The 12,521-nt window shown below is 50.9% G+C and overlaps 1 protein-coding gene across 2 annotated transcripts; it reads right to left on the bottom strand.

Annotated features, from left to right (window-relative positions):
- Positions 1-808: 808 nt before the first annotated feature.
- Positions 809-7,108, bottom strand: LOC107139899 (apolipoprotein L3-like). Of its 2 annotated transcripts, XM_015482764.2 has the most exons (4): positions 6,962-7,089; positions 6,200-6,290; positions 3,346-3,469; positions 809-1,800 (listed from the first exon to the last, which is right to left on the bottom strand). In XM_015482764.2, the coding sequence occupies exons 2-4, from the start codon at positions 6,246-6,248 to the stop codon at positions 924-926; spliced, it is 1,050 nt and encodes a 349-aa protein (XP_015338250.1). In that variant the 5' UTR covers positions 6,249-6,290; positions 6,962-7,089; the 3' UTR covers positions 809-923. The 2 variants fall into 2 exon arrangements, with proteins under 2 accessions (XP_015338250.1, XP_048658077.1); XM_048802120.1 differs by lacking the exon at positions 3,346-3,469 and having other exon boundaries at positions 6,962-7,108.
- Positions 7,109-12,521: the final 5,413 nt, after the last annotated feature.

Below are 12,521 nucleotides of genomic sequence, written 5' to 3'. Positions count from 1 at the left end.
CCCACTCTGCTGTCAACACCACCACCACCACCACCACCATCACCACCATCACTACTGTCACTATCAAGAAGTCCCTGCCTGCTGGGTGTGGTGGCACATGCTTGTCATCCCAGCGGCTCGGGAGGCTGAGGCAGGAGGATCTAGAGTTCAAAGCCAGCCTCAGCAATGGCAAGGCCCTAAGCCACTCAGTGAGACCCTGTGTCTAAATAAAATACAAAATAGGGCTGGGATGTGGCTCTGTGGTCGAGGGCCCCTGAGTTCAATCCCCAGGACACACCCCCACCAAAAAAAAAAAAAAAAGTCCCTGCCTTCCTGAGATAAACCAAGGGTGAATAGATCCTGGAAAGACGAGGCCAGAGTCCACCAGGGAAAGCCTGTTGCTGGATGTGGGGCTCTGGGAGGGGCGGTGTGGGAGCTGCTGTCCCTCCCCCGCTGCGGCCAACTGCTTTCCTGGTGTCTCCCTGCCTGTTGCTGCCCACCTCCTCTCTGCTCACAACCCCCGCACTTATTCTTTCTCTTTTGAGATGGAATCTCACCCTGCTGCCCAGGCTGGCCTCGTCCTCCTGGCTCAAGCCATCTTCCCACCTCAGCCTCCCGAGCAGCTGGGGCTATAGGTGTGTGTCACCACACCTGGCTTCCTATGTATTCTTTAGTCCAAGATAAACTCTTCCTGTTCCCTGCACATTCGTGTCCCCTCTTGTCCCTTATTTCAGACTCTGGGTTCCTGCCTTCTTATTGACCCACTTGCTGTCAGCATTAACCTCTGTCTTGCTGTGCTCAGCCACAGGAATGCCAAACGCCTTGACACTCAGTTTCAAAGACTTTATTTCTCTCTCTCTCTCCCATATAATAAAACGCCCCCATGCAGGCATTCCTCTGTCCAGCACGTGTCCCCTGACCTCCGTGCTGCTTGAGGAGAGGTGTCATGGCGACGGGTCCAACTGCAGCCTCTCGTGGGTCTGGATGAGTTCTTGCAGCTTCTCCTCCAGCTCCTGAGCCTTCTGCCTCAGCTCTTGAGCCGACTCTGCCTTTGCCCCCTCATGCAAATGCTTCGACTCTTGCACGAGGTCGATCACGTCCATCAGAAGGAAGATACCTGCGGTGGCTGCACCCATGATCCGGGCCCCTTTGGTCATGGCCAGAGCAGTGCCTCCAAAGGCTCTCTGTACCTGCTTGCCACTTCGGATTGAGATTCTCCCGGTCGTCATGAGGCGCCGGGCACTGGATACTAAGCGGGGGTTGGCTTTGGCCAGCTTGATGGCCCGGATGTGCTTCCCAATGTCGCCCAGTACTTGGATGAAGTTCTTGGTCAAGGAAATGGCCTTGGGTGCATTGTGGCCCACGATCTGGGCAACGGCCTTCGCGTTGCTCGCGTTCTTTGACACGAGGCTGCTGGCTTCTTCTGTGGCGGACACAGTGCTTGAATGCTCGACGATGCTAGTGGAGACGGTTGTCACAGCAGCGGCTATTCCCAGCCCCACCCCAGTGGCCGAGAGGGCCAGACTGACTCCTGCCGTCACAGGTGCCAGGGCCAGGCCAAGGATGGTGAGGACTCCAGAGGCAGCACCGGTGGAGTTGGCCACCACGTGGGAGATGGTGCAGTCCTTGTGCACCTTGTCAACCCTGTCTGCCAGGGCGCGGAGCTTCTCTATGCGCTCCTCCAGCTCCGCTTTTACCTGCGGAAACTCTTGCAGGAACCTCTCCCTGTCCTGCACGTGGGTTTGGAGCATGTCCTTGTCCTCCAGGGCCATGTCTCCTCTAAGCTTATTCAGAGCCTCGTACAGCGCATCTGCTTCCTCCCTGGAAGAGTCAAGGTCAGTGACTAAGAGAGGCAGTTGGCTTGCCTGTCAATGGGCTCAGTAAGCTGTGTCTGTCCTGCATGAGCCTCAGAGCCTTTACTATAAACCAAGTGAAAACGAATTTTCCTGATGTTCAGCATTTTTCTTCCAATGCTAAACATGTTTGGAACATCATAGATACTTTGTGGTCCTTAATAAGGTGGTGCATGTGTGAAAGTCATCTTAAGATGCTCTTCAGTGGTAGGCATTTGAAAAAGCACCTTCTCACTCAAGGTCAATGGCGTCACTACCAAACTATTTGTAGAGCAGGTGCTCTGTGTCTGAACAAAGAGAACTGGGAAATAAACAAACAAGACCCTTTAATTCAGAGAATGCTAGTGTGTAGGGAAGACTCAGCTTGCTCCAGAGAAGGCTTCCCTTTGTCCTCAGCTATGGGGAAGTGATCTGTTGGCCCTTGGAATGTCCTCCTGCTAGGAATGTCTTTGTTTGCCTGGACTCTCTGGCCTCAAGACCATACAGGTGAGCATCCCTGATCCAATAATCTAAACCTGAAATGCTCCAAAATCTGCAACCTTTTGAGCACTCTCATGATGATACAAGTGGAGAGTTGATCACCTGACCTCATGGGATGGGTCACAGTCAAAACGCAGGCATTGCTAAAAATATTAAATAAAATCACCATCAGGCTGCATACATAAGGTATAGAGAAGAAACTGACTTTCACATTTCGACTTGGGTCCCATTCCCAAGATAGCTAATTATATATCTGTAAATATTTCAAAATCCAAAAACAAACAAAAAAATCCAGGGCCGGGCCCAGTGGTGCACACCCATAACACTAATGGCTCCGGAGGCGGAGGCAGGAGGATCACGAGTTCAAAGCCAGCCTCAGCAGTTTAGCGAGATGCTAAGCAACTCAGTGAGACCCTGTCTCTAATAAAATACAAAATTGGGCTGGGGATGTGGCTCAGCTCAATCCCCGGTAACCCCACCCCCGCCCCGGCCCGGAAAAAATATCCAGGATCTGAAACACTTTTGGTTCCAAGCATTAAAGGATGCTTAACTTAACAATGTGACATCCGATGGGAGCTTCTGTGCTATTTCTGACCTCCAGAGGAACTGGAGGCTAAAGCCATAAACCTCCAGGATGGAGACCGCAGGTCCTCGGGGAGGACAGCATGTGGTCAGGACTTGAGATTGTAGGCCTTGGTGGTCAACTAGACTGGATTCAGAAATGCCTAGGAAAAGGGCTGGGGTTGTGGCTCAGCGGCAGAGCACTCGCCTAATGCGTGCGAGGCCCTGGGTTCGATCCTCAGCATCACATAAAAATAAAGAAATAGAATGAAGGTATTGTGTCCAACTACAACTAAAAAATAAGTATTTTAAAAAAAAAAAAAGAAATGTCTAGAAAATTGATGAAGCACACTCGTGTGTCTGGAGACACTGGGCACATGGGTAGGTGATCCCTGATTGTGGTGGCACCATCCGATAGGCTGGGGCCAGGAGAGGACAGGGGGAGAAGGGGGAAGCTCCCGACCGCAGCTACCTGGACAAATCAGCCCCAGCCACGAGGCTCTCCCAGGCCTCTTCGGTCAGCAGGAGCTCCAGGTCCTCTCTGCTCACTACGCTCTGCAAATACTCAATGGCATCCTCAATGAGGCTCTTGCCGTCTATGGGGAGAAGAAAGCACCGTTAGGGGACAGTGGGCCACAGCGGAAATAGCGTCCTGGCTGCTGCCACATGGGGTACTTTTTTTTGCAGTGCTGGGATCACACACAGGACCTTGCACCTGCAAGGCAAGCACTGCACCACTGAGCTACACCCAGGTTCCCATGGGGTATATCTGTGGAGTCGCTGGCATTGTAGACTGAACCGTGTCCCCAGCTTCATAAGTTAAAGCCCTAACTCCCAGTGACTGTGTTTGGTGATAGGACTTTTAAGGAAGTGAAGTAATTAAGATGGAACTGTTCACAAGGGTGGGCCTAATCGATGGGCTTGGTGTCCTTAGAAGAAGCGCACAGGACACCAGATCTTCCCCCAGCCCTGTGTCAAGGAAAGGCCTTGTGGACCCGTGAGAAGCAGCCTCCACAAGCCAGGAAGAGAGGCCTCACCAGAAACCTGCAGCGTGGCCTCTGGCCTCCAGAACTGTTAGAGGTAAGTGACTTTGGCTTAAGCTGCTCAGCCTGGGGCATTCTGTGATAGGAGCCCAAGAAGACTACAGTTCAGGGAAGTGCCCTGATGCTCTGCAGAGAGACAAAGTGTTCTTGGCCCTGGACAGCCTTTCTGGCTGGACAGTGGAATGTTCCAGTGACAACTTCCAGCTGCCCTATGCCTGTTGCATGTCAAATACTGTTCATGGTATTTTCAAAACAGAGTTTCAGCCGAGAGCAGTGGTGCACACCTTTATCCCAGCAGCTAGGGAGGCTGAGGCAGGAGGATCGCGAGTCCAAAGCCAGCCTCAGCAAAAGCAAGGTGCTAAGCAACTCAGGGAGACCCTATCTCTAAATAAAATACAAAATAGGGCTGGGGACGCAGCTCAGTGGCAGGACACCCCGGGTTCCATTCCCAGTACTGAGGAAAAAAAAAATCTGGTGATTTCTGCATTCTACACTATAGTATATCTGTTGTAGTGACACCCCCACCCACAGAAAACCTTAACTAAACTTCTCCAGACATCTTCACCATGGCTGATTTTAGGACTATCAGCAAAAGAGTCTCTGCAAAAGAGCTCAATGGAGGTAAACTTTCTGTTTTCCTGTTGCTCTATTTCACGTGGCCACGGGCCTGGAAGAGATCAGCACCACAGGACCTGGACGCCCCTTTACTTTTTTTCACAAACATTTATCTGGTAGTTTGTGGAAGTGTGTTTGCAAAAGTAAAATATGATAATAAAAAGACAGATCCTTTAACAAGGCCTCTGGCCTTAAGCTGGGCTTCACAGAGCTGTCTACATTTTTAAGATAAGTTACAACTGGGCTCCATGGTGACAGCTGGCAGGGGAGGAAAGAGAGGGGAGAAGAAGCTCTCCCCTTCTCAGGTGTGGTCCTCGAAGAGTTAACTTGCCCAGAACAGAGAGAGAAAAAGCTGCTTTTATGTGAACTTCTGCAGACTGTGAGCTTCTGAGCCCCTCCCTTACACGCTGGGGATAAAACTCCGAAACTCCCTGAACTCGGGGTTCAGGGGCTTGATTGATTACAGCAAAAGCTGTGCCCTCTGAACCTGGCTGCAGCCAAATAAAACTGTTTCCTGCTGTCTTGGGTGCCCTGCCTCGGCTGTCCCTACAATACTCTGGGCTTTTGTAAAATTTAAAAATAATGTTACTCACTATTGAATGAAACCAGCATGCAGTGAGGATTCCTCTGTTTTTCGAGGACCCCCAGGACTGGCAGTGGGGGGACGCTTCAGGAGGGTGCCGAGCCGGGGGGCTGGCCCCTCCACTTTGATCTTTGTGCTTTCTCCCGGTCCTGGGCTCCCCAGTGACACCAGCAGCCCAGGCCGGCCCAGGGGCCTCAGGCCTCCTTGGAGCCTCCCCTCCTCCCCTCCCAGAGGGCTCTACTTGAAGCACCATTTGCTCTGACTTGGCTGCAAGGAAATGGAGGAAGGGGACGGAAACAGTTCTGAGAAAACGAGACTCGGGAAGAGCCCATGAGGTGGGGGTGGACGGTGGCTCTATTCTGGTTTGAGTTTCAGATTTTCCTTTTATCAGGGTTAGCCTTTGCCCTAGGCAGCCCCCTGGTTAGACACGCGGGGGTGTCTAGTGCCGGGCAGGTACCCTAACACAGGCCCACCTGGGATGGTCAGGTTCCAGGCGGAGGGGCGAGAAGGGACAGTCAGGGAGGACCTACTATGTGGCAGGTGCTGGCCCAGGCCACGTAGCACTTATGTCACATCCTCACAATAAGGAAACAGTGTCCTCCTGATACAGGGGAGGGGAGGGGAGGGGAGGAGCTCAGGGTGACACAGATGGGAGGTAGCCAGGGTCACGATGGGGTCGAGTTCGGTGACATTCTGAGTGACTCCTCCTGCTGACCCATTCAGAGCTGGGTGCAGAACCAGAGCTGGAGGGCACAGCCCCCCATGGCTGAGGCCCAGGTCAGCCAGCAGCAGGGGAGGAGAGGGCAGGACCCTGGGCCCCTGTCCACCCCTCTCCATGCTCCTTCTCTCCTCCCTGCCAGCCGTGTCCCTGCCCCACCTGAGCTGGTGGGTGGAGGGAGAGTGGGGTGGAGTGTCCAGCCTCCTGAGGAGAGGGCAGGGACCCCCCCAGGCCCGGGTCGGTGGGGGCACCACTTGTCCCTGGGGCTCCCTCCTTGACTCCCCTGCAGGCCAACTCCGTGTCAAAGGAGCCACCCCAGTTCTGGGTCTTCAGTAAGAACCAGCCAGAGAAGAGGAAGCCGGGCTACCTGGGCAGGCCTTGCTGGGGTCTGGGTTCATGGTCCAGCGGTCGGTCATGTCTCTGAGAGGTTTTCCTTACAGCTCCGAGCGGCGTCCAGGCTGAAGGGGAGGAGGAGGCACATTGTGGGGTGGGACATGAGCCAGCTGTGGCAAAGGGGCCCGCCTCCTACGTTTCCCGCTGGGGTGGCAGCAGAGGCCAAGTGGACTGAGAGTGTTCTCTGCCTCCTGGGCTCTGCGGCTACTATTTAAAGAAAGTCACTTTGCTCCAGCTCCCTCTGCCCTGGCTCCCTGGCCGAGGCAGAGGCCACTTGTCCTGTTAAGGACAGGATAAGACAAGACCAGGAAGCGGCCTTGGAGAGACGACAGAATCCACGCACAGAAGGAACCTTCTGGCAATTACCGGGTCTGGGAACTTCTGTGCTTACCAAGGAAAGGGCCCTCCTGCCCTCCTCCACACGTCTGGACACCTCCAGATTTCCCAAAGAGATGGGGCACCGCTGACATCACCTTCCCTCTGGGGTCACCTGGCCATGGAGCCTGGGCTGCACCCGAGGAAACCTCATGAACTATCTGAGCAGGTCCCCACCCTCTCTTCTGCAGAAGGGGACAGGGGAGTGTCAGACCCTGCGGGCTCTGCTTCTGCTTCACTGTTGGACCTGGGACTGATTCCCGACCTGCCTGGAGCTCATCTGTAAAATGGGCACAATGACCCTCCTCTTACAGAGCTATGGGGAGGACAAGGAAATGGGGCCATCATACCCCCGACTTACCAAGGAGTCTTCCCCTGGCTGAGCTCACACCCGACCCAGCTGTCCTCCGCTGTAGGGATGCAGTCGCAGAGTGTGCCTCTGGGTAGTGACACATCCTCTGGGCCCTGGAAAGGGAAACCGAAAGCTGCAAACTTTGAGCTGCTCCTGAGCAAACATGGACCTGCTGCCAGCCAGCCTCCGCCCTCGGCCCCACCCACCTCCTTGCTGACCCGCTTTGAGGGCAGCCCTGCCCGCCCTTCCTCACCCCCAGCATGGCTGCCCACCCCTTCACAGTCTCCCCATGCCCCGGGTGCTACTGCATCCCTCCTGCATCGCTGCTGCTGAATGTCTCGCCACATGGCCTCAGGACATCGGCTTACCTGGGCTCTTCTGCCCAGAGCACCTGCTTCTACCACCTGGAAATATCCTGCTCATTCATCCTTCAAAAACCAAACCTGACACCGCTTCCTCCGAGAAGCCCTCCAGCTTCCTCCCTGGGAGAGTCCCCTGCCCCTTCCTGCCAGGGCACATTTCAGAGAAGGGACAAAGTTCACTGCTTGGCCACAAAGCCATTGGTGGCAAAAGGGCTGGGAGAAGGACTGGACCCCAGAAGCCACCTGATCCTTCCATCAAGTTTGTTTCATCTGGGGCAAATGTCACTCATGGCCATTCCCCACCCCCACCAGCTTTAGAGGGAGGGGCAGCAGGTGACTACCCAGGAGCTAGTTTACATTGCATTCACTTCTCCATTTTTTTTTTAAAGAGAGAGAGAGAGAGAGAGAGAGAGAGAGAGAGAGAGAGAATTTTTAATATTTATTTTTTAGTTTTCGGTGGTCACAACATCTTTGTTTATATGTGGTGCTGAGCCTTTACTTCTCCATTTGATTGCAGATTTATTTGTTTAGCCACTGAGTCACATCCCAACCCTATTTATATTTTACTTTGAAGACAGGGACTCACTAAGTTGCTGAGGCTGCTTTGGAACTTGGGATCCTCTTGCTTCAGCCTCCCGAGCCACTGGAATTACAGGCGTGTGCCACTGTGCCTGGCGGGAGTTTTCTAATCATTCCCTAAAGATTTAAAAATTTTCTCACTTTAAAAATAGACATATAAAATTGTACATACTTATGGGGGTGTGTGATGTGATGTGACTGTTTTGCAGGTGAGGACACAGAGGCAACGGTATCTGGCAACTCAGAGGAGGAGCAAGACTCTGGCTGCATTTGACATGTTGACATTTGAAAGCTGTGACCACTCTTCCTTGCTTAAGGTTTTTTTTTTTTTTTTTAATAAGGACTTGAATCAGTTATAAAGAAAGAACACACAGACACACACACACACACACACATATATATATATATATATATATATGGCTGGGGGTGTGGCTCAGTGATTAAGCACCTCTGGATCAGTCCCCAGTACCAAAAAAGGAAAAAAAAAGGAAAAAAGAAGAAAGAAAAGAAATTTTACAACTCCATAAAATTATCAATTACAAAGGCTCTGAATAGACTTTTTTCAAAGAACATATACAAATAGCCAATAAATGCATGAGAAGATTTCAATATTGTCATTCATTGGGGGTATGAAAAAGAAAACCAGCAGGATCATAAACTACTCCCCCCACAGGTATGGCTAGAATAAAAAAAGATAGATAATAGCAAGTGTTGGTGAAATTAGAACTCTCATACACTGCTGGAAGAAATGCAAGGTGTGCTATTTTGGAAAACAGTTTGGCCATTCCTAAATAAAGTTAAAAATAGAGTTACCATTTGGCTCAGCAATTCTGACACTATCTGCAAAATATATTTTATACACTTAAATAAAATGTATAAATACATTTTATATTGAAATGACAATATTATTTGCAATTAGACTGAGATAAGTTTAAAAATATGTATAGTTAACCCTAAATAGACAACTAAAAACATAAGATGAAAGATTAAACCTAATGAGTCAATCATGGAGCTAAAAATAGAATCACTTGGGAGAAAAACAATCAATTCCAAAGAAGACAGAAGAGAACAAAGGGCAGATGGGACAAACAGAAACAAACAGTAAGAAAATTTAATCATATGTACAATTACATTAAATATAAACAGCCTAAATACTCAGTTGAATGTCAGACTGGACAAGGAAGAGATGCTCAGTGCACCAGCTGTCAGCACACTGTCTCTTAGCTCTAGATCCTCCCTTCTCTGACCGTGGCTCTGAGTTAACATTATTTTTTAGTCATTTTTTTTTCCCTGTAAACTCCTTCCCTTTCTTATCAGCATGACTAGCTCGGCAGCCACACAAAATCACGGTGAGATACACAGCCAAATAAATACTGGCTCAGATCCAGAGTTGAGGACCAGGTCAAAAGAGTATTTCCCTGATAGGAGCTGCAGCCCTGCCCTGATCCAACCAGAGTGTGGAATTCTCTGGAACAGTCATGGCTGGCCGACCAGTCTCATGGTGAAGCAGTGAGGAGGGAGCTGCAGATTCACTTTGAGGAGGGAAGTTGGGGTCTCTTCCCTCCAAGGACACAAGCAGCAATCACCCCACCTGGAGAGCCTACAGATCTGCTATAAACCAGCTCAACTTGACTGGGGGGCATCATAAGAAAAGTCACCCAGCTGTCTGCAGCTCCAGAGTTGAGAACTAAGACAAAACCCCCTTTGGTCCACAAGGATCTCAGTGTTATGGTCTGAATTAATCAATACAATTAGTAAGTTATAGGTTTTAGATCAGGATTAAAAAATATAGATTGATAAAATAGTAAATAGAGCCATAGTGACTCCATCTTTATGGTTCCCACATGAAACTGTTATATAAGCCGTTTTTAAATTTAAAAGAAAATTTTTTTAGTTGTAGATGGACAGCATGCCTTTATTTTTTATTTTATTTTTATGTGGTGCTGAGGATTGAACCCAGTGCCACACAAGTTCGAGGCAAGTGCTCTGCCACCGAGCTATAGCCCCAGCCCTGTTCTTAAAAATTATTTTTTAAAAAAATTGTTTTTCTGTGCTTCGTACACCTGCAAGTGAACCTGAACCCAGGGTGAACAACCGCAGTGAGCTGGAACCCAGGATGTGGTCGTCCGGCTGCTCTGCTGACTGCTCTTTCAGTCCTGGGACCCTGCTTGCTTGCAATTTTCAGCTTCGCAGACAGCCTGCACCTTCTGTCAGAAGCCATTTGGGCATGGCAGAAACGTCCCTGGCCAGGATAATAGAGATAAAATAAAATTCTCTAGTTTGTTTCAAATTTGGACTTAGTGTGCTTTCCGAGCGGTCGCCCATAACACTCAGCGCACCGGGAAGGCCGTCCAAGTTCCGAGGGAAAGAACCCAGCAACGGCTCTGGTTTCAGTTTCAGGTGGACCAGCATCACCTAGTGGAGAGCCGCCTCGGCCACCCCACCCTGTCCCGCCCCTGGAGGGGTGGACGTGGCTCAGACAAGCTGGACACTCTGAGTTGGGTGTTCCAGAAGAGGGAACTCCCTCTCTGTCATTCCCCCTTTTTCTAGGGGCCAAGGGAGGAGGGAGGGATCTCCCAACCGAGCATGTGGCACGGGGCCTTCTGAGCGCATCAGCATGGCTAGCAGAGACAAGCCTCCTAGGACACAAAGCCTGACCAGGGGATTGCTTTCCACGCTGACAGTGACTGAAGACCTCATAAGAAGTGGAAGGGGCAGTTACTGGGCCTGGCCACTTGTGGCCACACCTCACCCCAAGGACATTCCTGTTTCTTTCCTCAGATGGGAAAAATCAGGCCTCGAGCAATTGTCAACTTCAGGAAAATTTTAGAACTAAATGTGATGGCAAAATCAAACTTGTAATCTTTAATATTTTTGTGTTGAAGTCAAGACAAGTGAATGTTTAATTTTAATTATATGCAAAGTCCAAGAGCATCTGACGGCCGGGCGCGGTGGCGCAGGCCTGTAATCTCAGCAGCTCAGGAGGCTGAGGCAGGAGGCTCTTGAGTTCAAAGCCAGCCACAGCAAAAGCAAGGTGCTAAGTAACTCAGTGAGAGCCTGTTTCTAAATAAAATGAAAAATAGGGCTGGGGATGTGGCTCAGTGGTTGAGTGCCCCTGAGTTCAGTCCCTGGTACTCAAAACAAAATAAAAAAAGAGCATCTGATGCATTTTCAGAGTGAACAGAGAAGTTTGGGGATTCTGATTTAAAATAGGAAATTTGTAACCCTAGTGACTCAGGAGGCTGAGGCAGGAGGATCAGAGGTCAAGGCCAGCTGGGCAACTTAGAGAGACCCCGCCTCAAAATTTAAAAATAAATAAATAAATAAATATAAAAAGGACTGGGGATGTAGTGCAGTGGGAAAGTGCCCTGGGCTCAATTCCCAGTATCCCCCCCACAAAAAAATTCCAACCTTTTAAAGAAGAAAATAACGGCACGGGAGCCCTTTACAGTTTGCGAAGCGTTTCCACACACATCCTCATAAACGCTTCAGCAACAGCCTGTGATGAAGACATTGATTACGCTTGTTTCCCAGAGGAGGAAGCTAAGCCTCAGTCAGGCCAGAGAAGTTCACCAAAAAGTGCAGGGCTGGGATCCTCTCCAGGTCTTTCTGAATCCTGTTCTTTGTTTTCTGATCCAGATGGTTCCCCAAAGAGAGAAAATCCTCAACGCTCTCAAGTGCTCTGAAAATGTGATTTTCTTCCCTAATTCTCCCTGCTGGCTTGAGATGAGTCACGAAACTTGGAATACCACTAGAATGGTCCAGATCCCACCTGGCCTGTGGCTGGTGGCCACGGGGAGCTGGGTCTGGCTGGGCCCCGATGGTCAACGGCCCCTGACGCCAGGTATCCGCCCGCTCCCCACGTCCAGGGCTTGGAAGAGCTGCTGGAGACGTTCCCCAGATTTTGCTTCGTAGCTTGGGTCCCTGCTTGTGGAATGAGGCCGCCCGAGCATTTCCCTGAAGGCAGTACTGGGAGATGACGTGAGAGAGGGTGGTGACCACCCTAGGCCTATAGTAGGTGCTCAATAAACAAGAATCAACATCCTCCCGACGTGCTTGTGTATGCTCCCTCTGTGTGCCTGAGCCATCTCAAAGCTGTAACTGTGGCTGCGAAAATGCACCCACACAGGTCCCTCCTGGCCTCTCCTTCCACCCACTGCAGAGCCAGGACCCCATTAGAAGCCCCAAACGTGGTGCCCCTCAGGGGCAGCAGGCACAACCCTGTACCTGTCCCTTTGCTTTCTGCGAGGAGAGACCTGATCACCACTTCCAGCTCCCTGCCCGGTGCTTCCTCTGACCCTGATCCTCTGTCCTTTGCAGGATGGGCTCTCTGAATCCCTCGGCACCTCTCTCCGTGGCTTCTTGTTTTAATAGCATGAAAAAATTGAGACACGCCTCACATAACACCCACTTGGAGTGGTTTTCAGTAAGTTCACTGTGTTGTGCCAACATCCCCACAGCCGGTTCCAGGACATTTCCGACACCCTCAGGGAAGCCCGTGCCTATCAGCACCTGGAGCAGCTCCTCTGCCTCCTCCCCACCCCCGCCCTGGCTCCACAACTCCTTTGCTATCATTTCCTGAAGAAGAGTGTTCCCAGGTGGGAAGAGGGTGGGAGGGGACACAGTCC

The sequence above is a fragment of the Marmota marmota genome, unplaced genomic scaffold, assembly GCF_001458135.2.
Source record: "Marmota marmota marmota unplaced genomic scaffold, marMar, whole genome shotgun sequence".
NCBI classification, from domain to species: domain Eukaryota; kingdom Metazoa; phylum Chordata; class Mammalia; order Rodentia; family Sciuridae; genus Marmota; species Marmota marmota.
The sequence above is the reverse complement of the archived record's forward strand: the minus strand, read 5'-3'. Positions and strand labels throughout refer to the sequence as shown.